The sequence below is a fragment of the Thecamonas trahens genome, assembly GCF_000142905.1.
Source record: "Thecamonas trahens ATCC 50062 unplaced genomic scaffold supercont1.3, whole genome shotgun sequence".
NCBI lineage: Eukaryota > Apusomonadida > Apusomonadidae > Thecamonas > Thecamonas trahens.
Window position 1 is genome coordinate 36113 of NW_013657677.1, and position 22665 is coordinate 58777.

Sequence of the window (22665 nt, forward strand, 5' to 3'; positions counted from 1 at the left end):
TCGTCCGCCAAGTCTGCCACTGGCCCCGTCTACCCAGACTACTGGCCGGGCACCAACGGCCTCGACTGCAACTGCGTCCGCACTACGCCGTCGACCGCCTCTGGCGCAAAGCCTGCCGCCTGTCGCGCGGAGCTCGTCCGCTACACCCCCGACCGCCGCTACTTTGGCCCGGACACCTTCTCCTTCCGCGCTCTTGACCCGGCCTCGGCGTCGTGCGGCTGCACCGCCGTCAACATTACGGTTGTCGGCCCGCCGAACCACCTGCCCGAGGGCGCCGACGCTACCTACACCCTGCCTGAGGACACCGTCCTGGAGGCCACGCTCTTTGGTACCGACCAGGACAAGGCTGACACCCTCACCTTTGCCATCGCCTCGCCCCGGCCCACGCCGCGGGCCCGATCGTCCTCAACCCCGCCACTGGTGAGTTTGCCTACACCCCTGCCGCCGACTACAACGGGCCCGACGCCTTCACCTACACCGTCTACGATGGGACCAACTCATCGGCTCCGGCGACCGTGTACATCAACCTCACTCCGGTCAACGACGTGCCGCGCGCGTCCAACTCGAACGACTCGCTCTGCGAGGACGGCTCGGTCACTGGCGTCCTCCACTGGCTCGACGTCGATGGCTGCGCGCCGTCGACCTCGGTCCGCTCCGACGGCCGCGAGGTTGTCATCGTCGATGCAGTTGCCCGCGACTTCCGCAAGTCCCACCCCGACATGCAGGCCCGCATCAAGTTCGAGACCGGCATTGTTGAGGAGGAGCTCGGTGCGGATGGCAAGCCTGTCTACGCCCACCCTGGCTCGTCCACCCGCACCACCTCGGGCAAGGCTGCCTTTGACCAGTGGTACAACGACGTGCCCGGTGTCAACACCCGCATCTCCATTCAGCTCGAGCTCGTTGCAGACGCCAGGGACCCTTCGGTCTACACCTACTGCACCTCTAAGTTCTTCCCGCTCGACGGTGCAGGCTTTGGCAACGAGGGCCGCAGGCACAACTACCACTTTACCGTGGAGATGCACCTCTCGTTTGTCTACACCGGCGTCGGCTTCCAGGACTTCAGCTTCCGCGGCGACGACGACGTCTGGGTCTTCATCAACAACCGCCTCGTCATCGACCTCGGCGGCATCCATGGGCCCAAGTCGGCCAAGATCGACTTGCCCACCGTCGCTGCAGAGACCGGCATGGTCGTCGGCGGCACTTACCCCATGGCCATCTTCTTTGCCGAGCGCCACACTTCGGGCTCGAACATCTGCATCCGCCAGACCTTCAAGCTCTTCACCTGCGACCAGTCGGTCTCGCTCGTCGCGCCACCGGCCCATGGCACCGTCACCCTTGCCGACACTACCTACACGTACACGCCGAACCCGCACTACACTGGTCCGGACGCCTTTTCGTTTGTCGCCAACGATGGCTCGGGCGACTCGAACATCGCTACCGTCTCACTCGACGTCTGCTCCATCAACGACGCCCCTGTCGTCTACGACGCAGAGCTCGAGGTCGACGAGGACGCCGCCGACACCCCGGTCACCCTCCTCGTCACCGACGTCGATGCCGCCACCGCTCCGGGTGGTGACTCGTACCTCTGCTCCGTCGTCACTGCCCCGGCCCACGGCACCTTTGTCTTTTCAGACCCGTCGTCGTGCTCCGGTACCTACAAGCCCGACGTCGACTACTTTGGCCCCGACTCGGTCGCCTTTGTCGCCACCGACGCCGCCGGCGCTGTCTCGAACATTGGCACGCTCTTTGTCTCGGTCGTTCCGCCGCCGAACCACATCCCACGCAACGCGCCTGCGTCGTTTGCCACAGACGAGGACTCCCCGGTCTCGGGCACCCTCGTCGGTACCGACCAGGACCTCCCCGCCGGCCAGGTTCTCGCCTTTACGGTGACGACTCCGCCGACGTTCGGCTCGGTCTCGCTCGACAGTCTCACTGGCGTCTTTACCTACACGCCGGCGAGCAACGCTAACGGGCCTGACGCTTTTGCCTACATTGTCACCGACTCGTACTCGCCGCCGGCCTCCTCGCCGCCGGCGGTTGTCTCCATCAATGTCGCTCCCGTCAACGACCCGCCGACCTGCTCTCCGCTGGATCTCGTTGTGGCCGAGGACTCCGTCCTCAACGTCGTCCTCGCCACTGCCGACATCGACACTCTTCCGCACGGCCTCGCCCATGCGCTCGTTTCGCTGCCGGCTGCCGGCAACGTCTCGCTCACTGGCGGTGCCAACGCGAGCTTCACTCCGGCCCACAACTTTAACGGCATCGTCTCGTTTGCCTACACCGTCCACGACGGTGAGTACAACTGCGAGACCGCACTCGTCACCGTCACCGTCACCCCGGTCAACGACGAGCCGGTCGCGCTCGACGCTGCCTACTCGGTCGCCGAGTCGTCGCCGGCCGTCGTCCTTGACCTGCCGGCCACCGACATTGACACCGGTGACTCGCTCACCTGGTCCATCGAGTCGCCGCCGGACGCCCGCTTTGCCCGTGTCTTTGGCCTCGACGTCGACGCCGGCACCATCTCGTTCGAGCCGGTCACCGACGTCTGGGGTCCCACTTCGTTCACCTTCCGTGTCGCAGACGACTCGGGTGCAACCTCGAACGTCGCCACCGTCTCAGTCGAGATCATCCCGCCGGTCAACCACATTCCGCGGACCGCCCCGGCTAGCATCGCCACGCCCGAGGACACCCCTGCCGTCATTGCCCTCGTCGGTACAGACCAGGACGTCGAAGACGTTCTCCGCTACATCGTCGTCTCGCCGCCGTCGCACGCCGCCTCATACACCCTGCATCCCGCCACCGGTGAGCTCTCGTACACCCCGGCTGCAGACTACCACGGCCTCGACGCCCTCACTTACAAGGTCAACGACGGCGCCGACGACTCGATCGTCGCCACTGTCTCCATCGTCGTCGCCCCGGTCAACGACGCTCCGCTCGCCGCCGACGCCTCCTTTGACCTTGTCGAGGACACCCTCCTCGACGGCGTCCTCTTTGGCGCAGACGTTGACTGCTGCCCGGCCGACAACCTGACCTTTGCCCTCACCGCCACCTCGCCCTCGGGCGTCGTCGCCCTCACCGCTCCGGGCTCGGCTTCGTTCACCTTTGCGCCTGCTCCCAACTTTGACGGCTCGACCTCGTTTGAGTACGTCGTCTCGGACGGCGCCCTCTTCTCCTCTCCAGGCGTCATCACCATCAACATGCTCCCCGTCAACGATCGGCCCGTCGCCTTTGCCGACGCCGTCGCTGTCTCGGAGAACTCAGTCGACAACGCCATCGCCCTCGATGGCGCTGACGTCGAGGGCACGGCTCTTGTCTTTGCCCTCGCCTCGGCCACGACCCACGGTTCCATCACTCTCGATCCGGTCTCTGGCGTCGCCTCGTACACGCCGGACGTTGACTACTTTACTGTGGCAGCCGATCCGGCCCGTCCCGACGACGTCTTCACCTTTACCGTCTCGGACGGCGAGCTCGTCTCGCCGCCTGCAACCGTCACCATCACCGTCGTCCCGCCGGCCAACCACGTCCCGCGCTCCGCCCCGGCCTCGGTCACCACCTTTGAGGACACCTCGGCGTCGCCGCTCGCCCTCGTTGGCACCGACCAGGACGACGCCGACGTCCTCACCTGGTCGATCGTGTCCGGCCCGGCCGTCGCAGGGGCCTCGTTTGACCTCGACCCGGCCTCGGGCGCCTTTGTCTACTTCCCGGCCGCCGACTACTTTGGCTCGGACGCTCTCGAGTACGTCGTCACCGACTCGCGCGGTAACGTCTCGCTCTCTGCCGCCATCTCGGTCACCGTAGTCCCGGTCAACGACCCGCCGGTCGGTGCCCCGGCCGCCTTCCTCGTCTCCGAAGACGTCGTCCTCGCCGGGGAGGCCCTCTTCGCTGCCGACATCGACGACGCCACCTCGAACCTTGTCTTCAACGTCGAGCGCGACGGTGTCCTCGGCGACGTGGACCTCGACGCCGCCTCAGGCCTCTTCTCCTACTACCCGCTCCCGAATGCCAACGGCGGCGACTACTTTACCTACAAGGTCACCGACCCGTCCGGCGCTACCTCGCCCGCCTACCGCGTCAACGTCACCGTCGTCCCGGTCAACGACGTCCCGGTCGCCGACCCGGCCGTCGTCTCGGTTGCCGAGAACGCCGCCGTCGCCGCAGCAATCACCCTCACCGGCTCAGACGTCGACATTGCCCGCGAGGGTGACGTCCTCACATTCTCGCTCACCGTCGTCCCGACCCACGGCAACATCACCCTCGACCCTGCCACCGGTGCCTTTACCTACCTGCCGCACGTCGACTACTTTGGTCCCGACACCGGGTACTTTGTCGTCACCGACGCCGCAGGCGCTGTCTCGGAGCCGGCCCGCATCCGCATCTTTGTCCGCCCGCCGCCGAACCACATTCCGCGCGTCGGCGACTATGCCTTTGCCCTCGACGAGGATACCCCGCTCACCCCGGTCTACCTCCTCGGCACCGACCAGGACACCGACCAGTCGCTCACCTTTGAACTCGTCAACGTTCCGGAGCACGCCGCAAGCTACGCCCTCGACCCGGCCACCGGCCTCTTCTCCTACACTCCGGCGCTCAACTACAACGGGCCCGATGCCGCTACCTACCGCGTTGTCGACTCGTTCTCGTCGTCGCCGGCTGCCTCGCGCGAGGGCTCCATCGTCTTTACCATCAACCCGGTCAACGACGCCCCGGTCGCGGCTCCGCTGGCCATCACCCTTCCCGAGGACTCGTCGCTCGTTGGCGAGCTTGACTGCTCCGACGTTGACCTTCCGGCCCAGGGCCTGAGCTACGCCCTCGCCGCCGCGCCCGGTGGCGCCGCTACCCGTGGAGCTGTTGTGCTCTCCGGCACTGACCCGTCGTTCAACTACACCTCGCCGCCCAACTTCGTCGGCTCGGACCTGTTCTACTGGTCCTGCGCCGACGACGGCACTGGCTCGCTGACTTCGAACGTCGCCCTCGTCTCTGTCACCATCACTCCGGTCAACGACGCTCCGGTCGCCGCCGACATCTCGGTCTCGGTCGACGAGCGCTCGCTGGAGGAGCCCGGCTCCGGGCCCTTCACCATTGCCCTCCTCTGCTCCGACATCGATTTGCCCGGCGACGTCCTCTCGTTTGCGCTCACCTCGGCCCCGACCCATGGCACACTCTCTGCTCTGGACTCGGCCGCAGGCACCGTCGACTACCTCTCGGACATCGACTACTTTGGCGCAGACTCGTTCACCTACACCTGCTTTGACGGCGCCGCCACCTCGAACACCGCCCGCGTCACCATCGCCGTCACCCCGCCGGACAACCATCCGCCGCGGTGCGCCGACGCTGCCTTTACCGTCGACGAGGACGGCTCGCTTGCTGTCAAGCTCGTCGCCACCGACCAGGACGCCGACGACGCCGACAAGCTCACCTACACGCTGGTCGGCGAGCCGGCGTTCGCCGCCTCGGCCTCCCTCGGCTACACGTCGGGCGTCTTTGCCTACGCTCCGGTCGCCGATCACGACTCGACCTCCGAGTCGCTCGCCTACGTCGTCTCTGACGGCGACAAGTCCTCGCGCGCATGCGCCGTCACCGTCGCCTTCCGCCCGGTCAACGACGCCCCGGTGGCCTCGCCGGCTGCGTACACCACGCTCGAGGACATTCCGCTCGAGATCACCCTCGTCTGTGCCGACATCGACTCGGCCCAGTCGGAGCTCTCGTTCACTGTTGTCCAGGCACCGGCCTTTGGCTCGGTCACCCACGCCGCACCGGGCTCAGCAGCCCTAACCTACGCCCCGGCCGCCAACTACAACGGTTCGGACGCCTTTGCGTTCACCTGCTCTGACGGTAACCTGACCTCCAACGTCGCGGCTATCTCGCTGAGCGTGACTCCGGTCAACGACGCCCCGGTCGCCGCAGACCTCGTCTTCTACGTCGACGAGAACTCGGTCGCCAACGCCTGCTCCTCTCGGCCTCAGACCTCGATATCGAGGCCGGCGAGCAGCAGTCGCTTCGTTTCACCATCGAGTCGACCGCGCGCCTTGGCTCGCTCGCCAACTTTAACCGTGACGCCGGCTCGCTCACCTACACCCCGAACGTCGACGTGTGGACCGTCAACAACTCCCTCCCAGACTCGTTCACCTACTCTGTCGCCGACTCGGCCGGCGGTATCTCCAACGTCGCCACCGTCACCGTCCACATTGTCCCGCCGACCAACCACATCCCGCGCTCGGCGCCGGCCACCCGGACCCTGTCTGAGGATACTACCGTCACCATTCCGCTCGTCGGAACCGACCAGGACGTCGCCGACCTGCCGGCGCTGGTCTTCTCAGTCGTTGACGCCCCGTCGCACTCGGATGGCTCGTTCGCTGTCGACCCCGCCACAGGCGTCGCCACCTACACCCCGGCCCTCAACTACCACGGCGCCGACACCTTTACCTATCGCGTCAGCGATGGCAAGGACTTCTCGGCCTCGTCGGTTGTCGCGCTCACCATCACGCCCGTCAACGACCCGCCGCTCGCCCTCCCGGCCACCTTTACCGGCCCCGAGGATGCGCCCCTCCTGGGTTTCTTCACCGGCTCGGACATCGAAGGCTCGCCGCTCTCGTTCTCGCTCGTCGGCTCGGGCCCGGCCCTTGGATCGCTCGTCCGCGACGGTGCAGACTTTGTCTACCAGCCACCGGCAGACTTCTTTGGCAATGTCACCTTTGACGTTCTCGCCTTTGACGGCGCTGCCTACTCGCTGGCCCCGGCTACCATCACCCTCGTCATCACCCCGGTCAACGACGCTCCGCTCGCCCTCAACACCACCCTCTCCGTTCCGGAGAACGCCGGGCCGACCACCGTCCAGCTTCCGGCGTCCGACGTCGACGTCCCGGTCCAGGCCCTTATCGCCTCGCTCGAGTCGGCGCCGGCTCTCGGCAACCTGACCAACTTTGATCCGCTGGCTCGCACCGTCGACTTTACCCGACCCGCGACGTGTGGACCGACCCGGGTCTCACCGACTCGTTCACCTTTGCCGTCAACGACGGTCTTGCCAGCTCGGTCACCCTCGGTACTGTCACTATCACCATCGTCCCGCCGGCCAACCACGTTCCGATCGCCTATGACGCTGCCTTTACCATTGCCGAAGACGGCGCTGTCCCGGCAGCCGCACGCCTCTCAGCCTCGGACCTTGACATCGACCGCTCACGCGCGAACTTTGCCCAGGTCCTCGCCTTTGAGGTCGTCACGCCCCGGAGCACGCCGAGCTCTTCCGTCTCGACGCCGATGGCGCCTTTGCCTACGCGCCCGAGGACAACTACAACTCGGTCGACTCGTTCGCCTTCCGCGTCTTTGACGGCGTCGACTACTCGAACATCGCCACCGTCGTCATCACCATCACCCCGGTCAACGACGCCCCGGTCGCCGAGCCCGACGCAGTCGCCACTCCCGAGGACACCCCGCTCGTCGAGCAGTTTGTCGCTTCGGACGTTGAGGACGACCCGCTCACCTATGTCGTTGTCTCGCCGCCGGCCCACGGCTCTGTCGCCGTCGTCAACGGCTCGTTCTACCTCTACACCCGGCCGCAGACTACAACGGGCCGGACACCTTTGCCTTTGAGGTCCTCGACACTGCAGGCGCCGTCTCGGCCCCTGCCACCATCGACATCACCGTCTCGCCGGTCAACGACCCGCCGCTCGCCCACGACGTTGCCTTCTCCATTCCCGAGGACGCCGACTTTGACAATGTCCAGCTCCTCGGCTCGGACGTCGACGCTGGCGCCGTCCTCACCTACTTTGTGCTCACCACGCCCAACCACGGCTCCCTCGGTGAGCTCAATCGCGACACCGGTGTCGTCGGCTACAAGCCGGCCCGCGAGTACTTTGGATCGGACTCGTTCACCTTCCGTGTCTCGGACGGCGAGGCCTTCTCCGAGCCCGCCACCGTCACCATTACTGTCGTTCCGCCGGCCAACCACCGCCCAAGTCGGCTCCGGCCAACGCTACCACCCTCGAGGACACCCCGGTCACCCTCCAGCTCTTTGGCTACGACGTCGACGTCGGCCGCGTCGACCACGACGACGTTCTCACTTGGCACGTCGTGACGCAGCCGGCCCACGCCGCGAACCTCGCCCTTGACCCGGACACCGGCGTTCTCACCTACACCCCGGTCCTCAACTACAACGGGCCCGACTTCCTCGACTACGTCGTCAACGACAACTTTGACCGCCTCGACAACGGCCAGGCCGCCACCGGTGCCCTCTCGCCCGTCGCTCGCGTCTACTTTGACGTTTCTCCCGTCAACGACGCCCCGGTCGCTCGTCCCTCGACGGAAACCATTCCCGAGGACTCGGTACTCTCCGCCGCCTTTGACGTCGCTGACGTCGAGTCAGGCCGTGCCGGTCTCGCCATCACCGTCACCAGCTCGCCCTCTGCTGGCGGCCTCGTCTCGGTCGAAGGTACCGGCTACACCTACACTCCGGCTCGCGACTTTAACGGCGCAGAGACATTCTCATTCACCGCCACCGACCCGGAGGGTGCCGTCTCCAACGTGGCCACCGTCACCGTCACCGTCACCCCGGTCAACGACGCACCAGTCCCAGTCGACGACGCCTACTCGGTTGCAGAGTACAACCTCGAGGACGTGCTCAACTCGGCTCCGGCGCCGCGCCTCCGCATCGTCCTCAACTCGACCGATGTCGACGGCCCGCTCCCGGTCTACGCCCTTGCCTCGTCCGTCGCGCACGGCACCCTCTCCGAGTTTGTGCCGTCGACCGGCGCACTGGTCTACACCCGAACGTCGACTACTTTGGCCCCGACGCCTTCACCTTTACCGTCTCGGACACCAAGACCCAGTCGGTCATCGTCGGCACCATTGACATCACCGTCGTCCCGCCGGCCAACCACCGCCCGCGCGCCGCGCCGCGCTCGCTCGTCACCGCAGAGGACACTCCCATCGCCGGTGAGTTCCTCTTTGCCGCCGACCAGGACGCCGCCGACTCGCTCTCCTTTGTCGTCGTCTCCCAGGCTGCTCACGGCATCGCCGCAATCGATGGCTCCACCGGCGAGCTGACCTACACTCCGAACCCGCACTTCCACGGCGATGACGTCGTCGTCTACGCCGTCTCGGACGGTGCCCTCACCTCGCGCCTGGCCACCATCGCCATCGCAGTCACGCCCGTCAACGACGCCCCGACCTGCGCTGCCGCCGCCAACGCCACCGCTGAAGACACACCGCTCAATGACGTGCTTGTCACCAGCGACGTCGACGGTGACTGCGCTGTCGGCTCGGCCGCGCCGGTTCCGGACACCACCATCACCGTCACCGCCATCGTCCGTGACTTTACCGACTCGCATCCCGACTTTGAGGCTGCCATCGGCACCGACCGCGGCATCGTCCAGTCGACCCTCGGCCCCGACCGCAAGCCAGTCTACCAGAACCTGCTGCCGACAACCCCGACTACCACCTCGGCTGCCTCGTTTGCTCAGTGGTTCAACGATGTCGATGGCGTCAACGTCGCCATCCCGGTCGACATCCCGCTCTCCAACGCAGGTGCCGCAGACCCGGCCGTCTTCTCCTACTGCTCGCCGGCCTTCTTCCCCATCGACGGCGCAGGCTTTGGCAACGAGGGCCGCGCACACAACTTCCACTACACCCTCGAGCTCCACCTCGAGTTTACCTACGTCGACTCGCTCGCCACCGTCTTCACCTTTAACGGTGACGACGACCTGTGGGTCTTTGTCAACGGTGAGCTCGTCGTCGACCTCGGCGGCGTCCATGGCGCCCAGACCGGCTCGTTCGATCTTGCCACCGTCGCCGCCGACCTCGGCATGGCTCCGGGCGGCACCTACCCGATCGACATCTTCTTTGCCGAGCGCCACACCACCCAGTCGCGCTTCTGTATCGAGCGCATGTTTGCCGCCGCCCCGTGCGTCCGCGCCCTCACTCTCGTCGACCCGCCGTCGCACGGCGCCGTCCAGATCGTCGGCTCGTCGTACACCTACGTGCCCGACCCCGACTACAACGGCCCCGACTTCTTCACCTACACCGCGACAGACGGCTCGCTCTCCTGCAACAGGACCCGTGTCGACATCGAGGTGACCCCGGTCAACGACGCCCCGGTCGCCGCGCCCTGCGCCTTTGCCGTCCTCGAGAACTCGGTCAACAACCCAGTCTCGGTCTCGGGCACCGACATCGACGGCGACTCTCTCGCCTTTAGTGTCACCCTCGACACCGCCCACGGCTCGCTCGCCATCGACGCCTCGGGCGCCGGCGTCTACACCCCGCACGTCGACTACTTTGGTGACGACGCCTTTACCTTTGTCGCCTCGGACGGCGCCCTCAACTCGGCCCCGGTCACCTGCGCCATCACCGTCGTTGCCCCTGACAACCACATCCCGCGCACCGCGCCCGAGGCCCTCACCATGGCCGAGGACACCGTCCTCACCGCACAGCTCGTCGGCACCGACCAGGACATCGACCCTGGTCGCGTCGGCTACGCTCAGGTCCTCTCGTTCTCGCTTGTCGAGAGCCCGGCCTTTGGCGCCGCCATCCTCGATCCGGCCACCGGCATTCTCACCTACACCCCGGCCCTCAACTACAACGGGCCCGACGCCCTTGTGTACATTGTCAACGACGGCCTCGACAACTCACTCCCGTCGCTCGTCAACATTACCGTCTCTCCGGTCAACGATGTCCCGCTCGCCCTGCCCGAGACCCACACCCTTCTCGAGGACTCGGCCCTGATCCTCGCTGACCTCCTCGGCACCGACGTCGAGTCGGACCCGCTGGCCCTCGCCTACACCCTGGTGAGCCAGCCGGCCTCCGCGACTACACCCGTCGTTGTCTCGAGCGTCAACAAGTTTACCTACTCGCCGCTCGCCAACTTTAACGGCGTCGACTCGATGACCTTTACCGTCACCGACCCGACGGCGCGGTCTCGTCCGAGGCCGTCGTCGCCTTTGTCGTCCTCGCCGTCAACGACGCGCCTGTGGCCCACCCGGGTGCCTTTGCCACCGACGAGGTCTCTGCCGAAGCGCCCAACGTGCCGCCGACGCCGTTCACCCTTGTCGGCACCGACATCGACTCGCCGGCCCTCACCTACCGCATCGTCACGCCGCCGGCCATGGGCGTCATCGTCTCACTTGACGCCGCCACCGGCGAGGGCCTGTTCATGCCCAACGTTGACGTGTGGGGCAACGACACCTTTACCTTTGAGGTCTCGGACGGCGAGCTCGTCTCGGTCCCGGCAACCATCACCGTCTCGATCATTCCGCCGGACAACCACATCCCGCGCGTCAAGCCGTTTGCCTTTGCCACGCCCGAGGACACCGCCTTTGGCACCGTTCTTAACGGCACAGACCTCGACGCCGACGCGCTTGAGTTCTTTGTCGTCTCTGGTCCGGCACACGGCACCGTCTTTGTCGACGCCGCCACCGGCGGCCTCGCCTACACCCCGGCCGCAAACTACAACGGGCCGGACGCTCTGCAGTACCGCGCCTACGACGGCAAGGACTTTTCGCTCTCCAAGGACGTGGCCATCACCGTGATTCCGGTCAACGACGCGCCGACCGCGCTCTCGTTTGCCCTCACCACGGCCGAAGACACCCCGATCGACGCCCTCCTCCGCGGCGCCGACATCGAGGGCTCGCCGCTGACCTTTACCCACTCGCCGGCGGGCGCCGCTCCGGGCTCGGCCTTTGCCGCCTCGGGCGACGTTGTCACCTACACGCCGCCGGCCAACTTTAACGGCGTCACCTCGTTCACCTACACCGCCAACGACGGCGAGCTGACCTCGGCCCCGGCCACCGTCACCGTCACCGTCACGCCCGTCAACGACGCGCCGGTCGCCAACGACGTCGCCGCCGCCGCCACCGAGCACAACGCGCTCGGTGCCGCCCCGGCGCCTGTGCCTATCGTCCTCGACGCTTCCGACATTGACGGCGACGCGCTGACCTACGAGCTCAACACGCCGCTGGTCGTCGTCTCATCGCCGGCCCCGGCTCCGATCGCCACCTCGCCGGGCACGCTCTCGGCCTTCAACCCGGCTACAGGAACCGTCAGCTACGCGCCGGCCGTCGACTTCTGGGGCGTCGTCTCGTTCACCTACGTCGTCACCGACGGCGCGGCCTACTCGAACGTTGCCACCGTGACCATCACCGTCGCCCCGGTTCCGCATCCGCCGCGCGGCGCAGACGCCGCCTTTACCATGGATGAGGACTCGACCCTTATCCGCGTCCTTGTCGGCACCGACCAGGACGCCGGCTCGACCCTCACCTTTGCCATCGAGTCCCCTCCGTCCAACGCTGCTGCTTTCTCACTTGACGCGGCCACCGGCACGCTCTCGTACACGCCAGCCGCAAACTACAACGGCGCCGACTCGCTGACGTACTCGGTCTCTGACGCCACCCTCACCTCGGCCCACCACACCGTGTCCATCACCATCACCCCGGTCAACGACGCGCCCGTCGCTGTCTCCGCAGTCGAGATCACCCCCGAGGACACCCTGCTCTCGGCGTCGTCGCTCTGCAGCGACGTCGACAACACCGCGGCCGAGCTGACCTTTACAGTCATCTCGCCTGCTGCCCATGGCACCGTCTCGACCTACACCGGCGCCTCCTACACCTACTCGCCGGCGACCAACTACAACGGAACCGACGCGTTCACCTTTGTGTGCTCGGACGGCAGCCTCGACTCGAACGTCGCCACCACGGCCATCACCGTGAGCCCGGTCAACGACGTCCCGGTCGCCCTCCCGTGCACCTTTACCATCGACGAGAACGACCCGCCGACCGTCTTTGCCCTCTCGGCAACCGACGTAGAGGACGCGTTCCTCACCTACTCGCTCGGCGCCGTCGCGAGCCCGTCCAAGGGCTCGGTCGCGGTCGCGGACCCGCTGGCCGGCACCGTCATGTACGCTGTCAACAGCTGGGTGTGGGGCAACGACACGTTCTCGTTTGTGGCTACCGACTCGTTCGGCGCCGTCTCCAACGAGGTCGTCTGTACCGTCATCATCGTCCCGCCGGCGAACCACATCCCGTGGTCGCGCAACGACACCTTTACCGTTGCCGAGGACACCTCGGCCGACTTCTCGCTCTACGGCTTTGACCTCGATGTCGACGACGTGCTCACCTGGTCGCTTGTCGATGTCAACGGCGAGCTGTACACCTCCACGAGTCCGTTTGCAGGCCCGGTCCTCGGCCTCGAGGGCGAGGACTCCGAGGGCGCGCCGCTCGACGGCGCCGAGTCGGAGGCCGGCGCCGCCGAGCGCGCGCTGGGCGACTTTACCCTCGACCCGGACACAGGCATCCTCACCTTCCAGGCCCCGGATCACTTCCACGGCACCGTCCACCTGTTCTACCTCGTCGACGACGGGCTCGCCTCGTCGGTCGTCTCGCGTATCACCATCGTGGTCACGTCAGTCCTCGACTCGCCGGTCGCCCACGCCGCCTTTATCACCACTCCCGAGGATACCCCGGTCTCGTCGGTTGTCTCGGGCTTTGACCCGGACACCCTGCTGGACGGCGACGTGCTAACCTTTACCCTCTCGACAGGCGTTACCGTTTCGGGCGCCTCGCTCACCTTTGACGGCGTCTCGGGTGCGTACACGTACACGCCAGCGCCCGACTACGTCGGCGGCGACTCGTTTGCCTTTTACGTCGACGACGGCACGGTGACCCCGCCGTCGTCGCCGCGGACGGTCTCCATTACCGTGACGCCGGTCAACGACCCGCCGGTGGTGGCCTCGGCCAACTTTACCACCGCCGAGGACGCCGCCTTTGGCGCCACCTACACGGTCACCGACATCGACTCACCGCTGGGCGCGCTCTCGTGCGCGGTCAACACCCTTGTGCCCTCGCTCGGCAGCGTCGTCTCGACAGGCACCTCGTTCACCTACACGCCGTTTGCCAACGTTGTCGGCGACGACGTCTTCCGCTTTGTCTGCACCGACGGCGCCCTGACCTCGAACACCGGCACCATCCGCATCGAGATCACGCCCGTCAACGACCCGCCCACCGCCCTCCCGTCGGCCTTTGCCGTCAACGAGAACGACGGTCCGGTGCCGTTTACGCTCCTCGGTGCCGACATTGACGTCACCAACCCGCAGGCCCTCGCCGACGAGCTCCGCTTCGAGCTCACCTCGCTGCCGACCTCGGGTGTCCTCACCCTCCACACCGGCGAGGCTGCCCTCACCGGCGTCCAGTACTCCACGGGCGCCTTCCGCTACCAGCCAAATGTCGACGTGTGGGGCGCCGACTCGTTTGACTTCCGCGTCTATGACTCGGAGGACGCTGTCTCGCTCTCGTCGGCCCAGGTCAACGTCACCATTGTGCCGCCGGACAACCACATCCCGCGCGCCGCCGATGCCGCCGTCTCGGTCGCCGAGTCGGCCACAGTCCTCATCCCGCTTGTCGGAACCGACCAGGATGTCGCCGACATCCTCACCTTTGCTGTCGTCTCCACGCCGGCGCTCACCGTCGACTACGCGCTCAACGCCACCACTGGCGTCTTCCGCTACACGGCCTCGAGCACAAACGGCGTCGACACCTTTACATACGTGGTGAGCGACGGTACCGCGGTCTCGGCCGAGGCCACCGTCACCGTCACCATCACCTCGGCCAACGATCCGCCGTCCGTCGCCGACATCGCCGTCTCGGTCGCCGAGGAGGCCACCGTCTCGTCTGTCCTCTCGTACTCGGACCCGGACACCGGCGACGTCGTCACGCTGCGACTCAACTCCAACCCGGCCTATGCCGCCGCCTTCTCGTTCGACCCGGCCACCAACGTGTTTGAGTACACGCCGGTCGCCGACTTTAACGGCGTTGACTCGTTCACCTACATCGCCAATGACGGCACCGTCGACTCGAACGTCGGAACCGTGACCATCTCGGTGACTCCGGTCAACGACGTGCCCATCGCCTTCTCGGCCTCGTACGAGACCCCGTTCTCCACCGCCATCGCCTTTAACCTTAACGGTACCGACGTCGAAACCGACTGGGCCAACCTGGTCTTTGCCGTCACCTCCCTCCCCTCGCGCCGCGAGGGCACCCTCACCGGCGGCGCCATCGACAACTTCCTCGGCGTGCCGGGCATCACCGACCTTCACTTTCAGCCGTCGTCGCGGTTCTCGGGCGAGCTCACCCAGCCCATCGAGTTCACCGTGACCGACGAGGCTGGCGCTGTCTCTTCCGTCGGCGTCATCCAGATCAACGTCGCCGCCCCCGACCGCACAGTCATTGGCGGCCTCACCACCGGCGTGACCACTCCGGCCGGCGACGAGGGCTCCCCATCTGGCCCTTCATCGTCGCCGCCGTCACCGTCCTCATCGTCATCCCGCTCGCCTTCTTCCTCTACAAGTGGTGCCATCCGGCCAAGCTCAACATGCTCTTCACCGAGGACGAGCTGGACGAGGGCACCTTTATCGAGAAGTCCGTCCTCTTCAAGAACAAGTACGAGCGCGTCATCAACCCCATGCATCGCTTCGAAGGAGGCGAGGCTGCGGGCATGGACGACGACGCCGCAGGCATGGGTGGCTCGTAACCGCCACTCACCGCCGTCACTACAACCCCCCTCTCGCTGCAGCCGGCCTCGTCGGCTGCCGCAACCCCTCTCAAGCCCTGATCGCCAGCGCACAGTGCAAGGCCCTAGCTCCCCTCTCCGGGGACTCGTGGGCATCCTGTGGACTGTCTGGCCCAGGCAGGAATGCAACTTGCCCTCTCTTTCATCTGATCCAATGAACACACCGCATGTCCCAACCACACCCCCCTCTCTCTCTCACTTGCCCCTCTCCCCCTGCTGCACCTCCCTGCTTCCCCACTCTTGTCACTTGTCGTTCCCCCTTCCCCTCCTCCCCCTCCCTCCCAACATGGACGACTCACTGCGGGCATCACTCCTAGGCTCTTCAGGTGTGGGTCTCACCTCCCCTCTGCGCTCCTCCTACCGCATCTCCTCTACACCCCGTGCCGCCATTGATGTAAGTGAATGAGTATGACTTGGGGGGGGGAGGGGGGGGAGAGGCTGGTGGGTGGCCGTTGAGTCGTCGGACTGCGGGAGAGGGGCCATGCGAGGGGGACAGAGGGAGGGGGGGGGGGGGATGGAAGCGATGGGAGGGCGGAATGGGGGGATGCGGCGGTGGCAGGGCTTGTGGACTCATTATTGGTGGGATTGGTGCGGATTGGCTGGCGGACGGGCTGGTTGGTGGTTTGGTGGCCTGGTGGGGGTGATCGATCACGATGGGGATGGCTGCAGGCGCAACGAGTTAACGAGTACAAGAACGAAAACGCGGCGCTGCGGGCTCAGGTGATGCTGCTAGAGGCGCAAGCGTCCGAGGCGATGGACACGGCGAGGTTGAACAAGCACACGCAGATGATCTCTGCCCTCTGCACCCGGCTCAAGGCGTACAAGGAGGCGAACGATCGGCTGTCGGCGCGGGCCCAGCAGGACGCCGCAGACGCAGAGGCTGCCCAGGCCGCATGCATCGTGCTGCAAGAGCAGGTCCGCGACGCCGACGACCGTGCCCGCAAGGCCGAGGATCGCGCCGCTGCTGCAGAGGCCCGCGCTCTCGCCGCAGGCGCTGACGCCGCAGACGCCCGTGAGGCCGCGACTGCCGCCACCCGTCGCGCCGTCCGCGCAGACGCCCGCGTCGATGAGCTCGAGGATGCCCTGCGCAAGGCAAGCAAGCGCGGTGACGCAGAGGCCAACGACGCCACGGCCGCCAAGGAGGCCGTCATTCGCCTCCAGGCCGAGGTCGCCGAGCTCCAGGCCGAGGTTGCCGCAAAGACGCAGGAGTTTGAGGCGCTTGCCTCGGCCTCGGCCGACCACGAGTCCACCATCGCCACCCTCTTTGCCGCCAACACGGCCAACAAGAAAAAGGCCGAGGCCCTCACCGCCGAGCTCGACGCCTACCGCACCGAGTTTGATACCATCATGACCACGCTTGGCCAGCTGTAATACACACGCTTGCCCTCACTTGAACAGGTACCGCTTGCGCTTGGCCGTCGGCGATGTTGCCGAGCCGGGCGACGCCGTGCTTGCCGTCGCCTCGTCGTCGTCAGACTCGCTTCGCGCGCGCTTGCTGTTGCTCGACGGTGGCGTCGCCAGCATCGACGGGCTAGATGCTGCCACGCTCGCTGCCCGCGAGCCGGGCGGTGCGTTGAGGAGCGCCGAGAGGTTCGGCACACACACTGTTCGCTCGATGGGGAACGGGAGCGGGTCCGCCGCCGCCGCCGCCTTCTCGCCACTACTCTCGCTCGCCGCGCTCATCGCCTGCGTCGGCTGTGTCGGCTGCGTCCTCCGCGGAGGCTGCGGCGGTGCTGCTGCTGCCCGCCGCGCCGTGCCTGGCTGCGTCGCCGATGCCATGACAATGACCCGGATCGCCGAGTCTGCCACAAGGACGCCGGCGGCCGAGTTGTACGACCCGCAGTAGTGCGAGGACGAAAAGACGGTGATGACCCGGGCAGACTTTTGGTAGGAGACTCCGAGCGACGGCGGCTGGTGGGCCCGGACAAGGAACGAGCATCCAGTCTTGGCCAGGAACGAGTCGACGGCCTCCGAGCCAAAGACCACCGTCCGCCCGCCGCGCGAGTTGAAGCCAAAGCCCGGCGGGAACGCCGGCTGCCGCGCAAGGACCGCCTCTTGCGCCTCAGTCGCCGGATCCGCCCACAGCAAGTCGGACAGCAGCGCAGACTCGTCTTCGTCGAGCTCATTATCATAGATCGGCCGCGGAAACGTGGCCAGCCGCTCCGCCACCGTCGGCGCCTGCCGGTTGGTCGACGACACTGCCGCCAGCTCGTGCACAATCCGCGGAATACCGCCGTGGACGCAGAAGATCTCCTTGTCCACAATCGCCGCAAACGGCATAAACGCAAACGCAAAGTTGACCGACCGCCACACCCGCTCGCCATCGACACGCACCTTGTCAGTCATCTGCATGCACTGCGCAAGGAACGACGACGCCCCGTACAGCTCTGCGTCAGAGTTGACGCTCGCCATCTCGTGGTTGCCACGCAGCAGAAAGACCTTGTTCGGCGCAAGGATCTTGAGCGCAAGCAGGTATCCGATCGTCTCCAGCGAGTGCGCCCCGCGGTCGACGTAGTCGCCCAGAAACAGGACAGACGCCGGACAAAGCTTGATGCCCAGAGGCCAGAACCGGTCCTCAAACAGCCGCAAGTCGCGGTAGTTGCCGTGCAGGTCGCCCAGAATGTACGTCGGCGCGCTCACAGAGAGCAGGATCCGGTCGCGCTTCACCACTCTGCTCGCCCGCTCCGCAACCTGGCACAGCTCGCTCACAAACTTGAGCCGCGCCGCGCGGCTCACCCACTTGTGGCTCGGCTGTAGCACTGCGTCCATCTCGTGCACAGCCTCGCTCCCGTCCCGTGCCACAAAGCTCGAGTTCAGAATCGCCAGCAGCGACTCGGCCAACATCACATCCTGTGCATCAATCTCGTCGTCGTCATCATCGTCATCGTCATCGTTATCGTTACTACGAGTCTCGCCGGCTGCTGTCCTGCCCCTCCTGCCGGCCTCGCCACTTCCAGCAGCAGTGCCAGAGGCGCGCGAGCCTCTGCCCGGGTCCAAGCTCGCAGGCTTGCCCGCCCGAGCCCGCCCAGGCGGGAAGAGCGCCGACCACGAAGCCGAAGTCAGCATCCGCTCCGGGAACGGCGCCGAGGTCACCACCTTGCCATCACGAGTCACGTCGAGATAGTCCGGGTCGACAGCATACTTTGTCCGCCCGGCCGCCGCATGCCCGCACCGCGAGCACACTGCCTCAGTCTCAGACGAACCACCAGCCGAGCTTCCTGACATTGGATCTGCTCTACTTGTCGCATTCTCCGCATTCTCCGGCTTTGTACCCTCGCCCACGACCACCTGTGTCGCTGACGACGCCACGTCGGTCCCGGTCTCCTCCGAGTCGGAGACCGAGTCGGTGAAGAGCGGCTGCGACGACATCAACTCTGTCCTTCCGAGCTCCTCTGCAGCCTCGAGTTCCACACGCCCTTCTCGGGCCATGACTACTTGTTTGCGTCGAGTGAAGACGAGTATGTACGGGGGGGGTCTGGGGGGAGGCTGTTCTTCCCCCCTGTGGCTCTTGTCTCTGCGTCCACTGATCAGCCGCGTTTGCCAGATCGCACCAAAAGGTCGTGAAACGGACAAAAAAGGTCGCAAAGTGCGCACACTTCACAAAGATAATAGCAAACGTCCCATGGAACACTCTCTATGAGACTGGGGGGGGGATCGGGATCGCGTGCGATGGATACGCAAGAACGATGTGTGATGTGGGTGTGGAGCTAGAGATGGCGTAGGTACACGATGTGTGTCTAATGCGGTCGTACCACGCTGGAGGTAGGCTCTTGAGCTGGTATGTGTGTTGATCAGGTGTTGGTAAGGAACTCTACAGCAGGTGTGTACTCTGACTGGGATCAGGCAACAAAGATAGGGAGGGATAGGGATATGGATAGGAGTGAGGGGAGGGCCAGGGTGGAGAGCCACGGCTCAAACACGCGAGTCGGCAACATGTGGCATGGGCGGAACATACTCGCCCTTGACGATGAGAACGTCTGCGCCGGCATTGACCGCGACGTACTTGGCGGTCGAGCCGAGCGCCTTGCGACGGAAGCCAACGAGCGCCCGCGGGGTGCGGGCAAGAACAATTAGGTCGATGCCGTGGCCCTCGGCCGCGAGGCAGATGAACTCGCCGAGGTGATACGACCGCCCGACAAGTCCGATGACATTGTCGATGCCGGCAGAGCGCGCCGCGTCGACGTAGTACGCCACCACTCGCTTAGCCCGATCAAGCGCCACCACATCCTGCCCAGCCCGTGACAGTTCGTTTGGCACCACCGAAATCACATGCAACATGTCGCTCTCGGCATCCATCAGCCCAGCCGCAGCCACAAACGCCGCGTAGCAGCCGACAGACTCATCCACGGGAATCATGAGCTTCCGCTGCTGTCCGCCTGCTGCTCGCCCGCCTCCACCCATTGACGCCGCAATGATCATCGAACCCGGCGAGCTGTTGATCGAGGAGTTGGTTGAGCGGCGGGAGACCACCGCATCACCTCCATCGTCGTCCTGCTCCGATCCAGGAGGACCAAGGGCAGCTTCTGCAGCGGCGGCCTCCCTCTCTGCCCGAGCAGCGCGCGATGCAGCAGCAGCATCAGCAGCCTCTCCGGCTGCCCGAAAGGCATCCAATGAGAGATCGTCATCAAAGCGAAGAACAATGACATCGTCAAGCGCAGCATCAGGCACGGCATCGATGAGTGCTGCCAGTCCGGCCGTAGCAGGGTCGTCTGCTCCTGTCACCGCAGCCCAAGCCGACGAAAGAAACGACTTGACAGCCATGGCTCTTGCTATCCTCTGTCTCTATATGGCTACGTGTCCTCGTTGCAGATTGACTTGGCCAGGCGTGCGGTGTGGTCGTCCCCGCTCACTGCGCCTGTCCGTGCCAAGAACGTGACCTCGTCCCCCACCATCGGTGTCAGAGTCGTATCGCTGTCATGTGGGCCACGCCAATCTGAGGAGCAGAGGCGGCAGGCCGCCACTCTTCCAAGTCTGACTCGGCACGTTACACGTTCATTAATGCTATTCTGCCCTTTGGTCGTCGTCCAAGACATTGCTCAGTCTCGAGCTCGTCACGATCTACGAGGTAAAGCCGTAGGCATTGGTCCTTCTCCCGTTGCCGCCTGACCGCCCGCCGCGGCCACGGCCTCGGCCTCCGCCGCGGCGGTTGCGGTTGCGGTTGCGGTTGCGGTTACGGTTGCGGTTGTTGTTCGACCGCTGTGCCGTCGACGCCGTCGTGCCAAAGGTCTCCGAGTCGAGCTCGGCCTGCTTGGCCCGCATCTCACGGCCGGTCACGCCGGCCTGCGCCCGCTTGGCCCGATCCGACGCGTCGTTGGAGATGGTGTCAAAGAACGACGACTTCTCGTACTTGCCCAGGTCATCGTCGAGATCGCCCGTCGCCACCGTTGCCGCCGCCGCAAACCGCTTGTTTGCCGCACCAAAGTCAAACTCTGCGTCAGGCACCGCCGGCGGCGCGCGCGACGCAGGGTGCGCGCTCCCTTGGCTCCGCCGATTCCCTTCCTGGTTCCCGCCCTGATTCCGGCTCTGGTTCTTACCACGTGCGCCTTGCCGCCCACCGTGCTTCTGCGCGCCGCCCTTGGGCGCCAGAGACCGCCCGCCGAGTGTCGGCAGCGATGTCTGCGACGGTGGCAGCAGCGACGTCGGCGCGGCCGATTGCACCGGCGGATGGACAAGCGGCTGGGCCGGGAGGCGAGCCTGAGCAGCCTGTGCTTGAGCAGCCTGCGCCTGTGTCGCCGCCGCCGCCTGCGCCTGTGTCGCCGCCGCCGCCTGCGCCTGCGCCTTGACCTGTGCCGCCTGCGCCGCCACCAGCTGCTGATGATACAACATCATCTGCTGCTGCTGGTACATCTGCTGCTGTTGCTGCGCGTACAGCACCTGAGCCGTCTGCTGGCTCGGCTGGCTGGCATCGGTTTGCGCCGGCGTCGCCAGCCCGCCCCACCCAGCGGGCGCAGGCGCAGGCGCAGTCGTAGGCGCAGGCTCAGGCACAGGTGCAGGCACAGGTGCAGGCGCAACAGCCTCAGGTGCTCCCGCCACGGCCGCCACCCGCAAGTCGGCAATGTCCGAGCCCTTGAAGATGAGAAAGTCGTCGACCTTGGCCGAGGCTGCGACCTCATTGGCGCCACCTGTGCGACCCTCTGTTCCAAACGACCGCACTGTCCACCCACACCCATGTACAATCATATCCACCCATACCAACCAACCATGTCAGTCATGTCATCTCTACCTTCTCTCCCCCCCCTCTTTCGTCCCATACTCCCACCATGCACTTTGCCTGCCCCCTCTTACCCCTCGCGCCACGTCGCGTCTGTCGCTTCAAAAAACCCCTCTTCGAGGTCCGAGGGGGGGGAGGTGGGGGGGGGTACACACAACGCGTGTATGGAGGCACGTACCGTTCTGGAGAGCTACTGTGTGGTTTTGAGCATCGATAGAGTACAGAGTACCCACATACCGGACCTGGGTCTTGCAAAGAAGCTCGATTTGTGAGCCGAAATACAACTGGTCCATCCTGCCCGCGTAGAGAGGAAGGTGTGTGTGGCCGGTCACAATCCGCAGCCACCGCCCGCAGCCCGCAGCCCGCAACCAGCCGAGTCGCTCTGCCACCCATCAACTACGACCTTTTTTCCCCATCAACCACGACCTTTTTCCCGCCCACCTCTCACCGCTCCTCCCCCTCCCCCCCTCCCCCCCAACCCACCTGGCTCCTGCTTGCGAGTATTCACCATGGAAGGCCTCGCTGCCGAGTTTCAAGCAGCGCGGGCACGCCAACGTCAAATGGATGGTATGCTTACAATGCCTCCAACCTGCACCTTGCCCGTCCCCCCCCCCCCCCCCCCCCCCCCCCCCTTCCCCCCTTCCCTTGCCGCCCAACGTGCGCATGATCGCGATCTTGGCGCCAACCCTCCCCCACCTCCTCACAGCCCGCCCTCCCCTCCACCCCCCCCTCCCCCCACACACCCTCGAACATCATAGACATTGTTGGGCTAATCATGCAGCGACGTGGGGCTTCTCGCACCGATGAGGCGAGCACGGCGCCCGACAGCAGCCGCCCGGACATGCAAGCGGCGGGCGAGTTCGCGACCGAGTCGGCACAGAAAGGCGGCAAGAGCAAGCGGGCGAGCAAGG

At 65.8% G+C, this 22665-nt stretch overlaps 5 protein-coding genes across 5 annotated transcripts in view; 2 read left to right on the plus strand and 3 right to left on the minus strand.

Annotated features, from left to right (window-relative positions):
• Window positions 1-15504, plus strand: part of AMSG_00600 (uncharacterized protein) — a gene marked incomplete at both ends in the record, with an annotated part of 50705 nt that extends 35201 nt beyond the window's left edge. The window contains 10 exons of the mRNA XM_013906883.1: window positions 13-306; window positions 426-5930; window positions 5975-6960; window positions 7023-7206; window positions 7233-7508; window positions 7586-7921; window positions 7951-8748; window positions 8814-10880; window positions 10913-15220; window positions 15322-15504. Coding sequence (XP_013762337.1) covers window positions 13-306; window positions 426-5930; window positions 5975-6960; window positions 7023-7206; window positions 7233-7508; window positions 7586-7921; window positions 7951-8748; window positions 8814-10880; window positions 10913-15220; window positions 15322-15504 — 14937 coding nt within the window. The remainder of the gene's footprint in view (window positions 1-12; window positions 307-425; window positions 5931-5974; window positions 6961-7022; window positions 7207-7232; window positions 7509-7585; window positions 7922-7950; window positions 8749-8813; window positions 10881-10912; window positions 15221-15321) is intronic.
• Window positions 15505-16102: 598 nt separating this feature from the next.
• Window positions 16103-16914, plus strand: AMSG_00601 (uncharacterized protein; the record flags this gene model as incomplete). The annotated part of the gene is made up of 1 exon (XM_013906884.1): window positions 16103-16914. Exon 1 carries the CDS (start codon window positions 16267-16269, stop codon window positions 16912-16914), a length of 648 nt encoding a protein of 215 aa, XP_013762338.1. The 5' UTR covers window positions 16103-16266.
• Window positions 16915-16929: 15 nt separating this feature from the next.
• AMSG_00602 (serine/threonine protein phosphatase) lies at window positions 16930-18975 on the minus strand (the record flags this gene model as incomplete). Its single annotated transcript, XM_013906885.1, has 1 exon — window positions 16930-18975. The coding sequence occupies exon 1, from the start codon at window positions 18970-18972 to the stop codon at window positions 16930-16932; it is 2043 nt and encodes a 680-aa protein (XP_013762339.1). The 5' UTR covers window positions 18973-18975.
• A 349-nt stretch (window positions 18976-19324) lies between these two features.
• Window positions 19325-20304, minus strand: AMSG_00603 (uncharacterized protein; the record flags this gene model as incomplete). Its single annotated transcript, XM_013906886.1, has 1 exon — window positions 19325-20304. One exon carries the CDS (start codon window positions 20302-20304, stop codon window positions 19456-19458), a length of 849 nt encoding a protein of 282 aa, XP_013762340.1. The 3' UTR covers window positions 19325-19455.
• A 297-nt stretch (window positions 20305-20601) lies between these two features.
• AMSG_00604 (uncharacterized protein) lies at window positions 20602-22061 on the minus strand (the record flags this gene model as incomplete). Its single annotated transcript, XM_013906887.1, has 3 exons — window positions 21933-22061; window positions 21292-21695; window positions 20602-21267 (listed from the first exon to the last, which is right to left on the minus strand). Exons 1-3 carry the CDS (start codon window positions 22045-22047, stop codon window positions 20602-20604), a joined length of 1185 nt encoding a protein of 394 aa, XP_013762341.1. The 5' UTR covers window positions 22048-22061.
• Window positions 22062-22665: the final 604 nt, after the last annotated feature.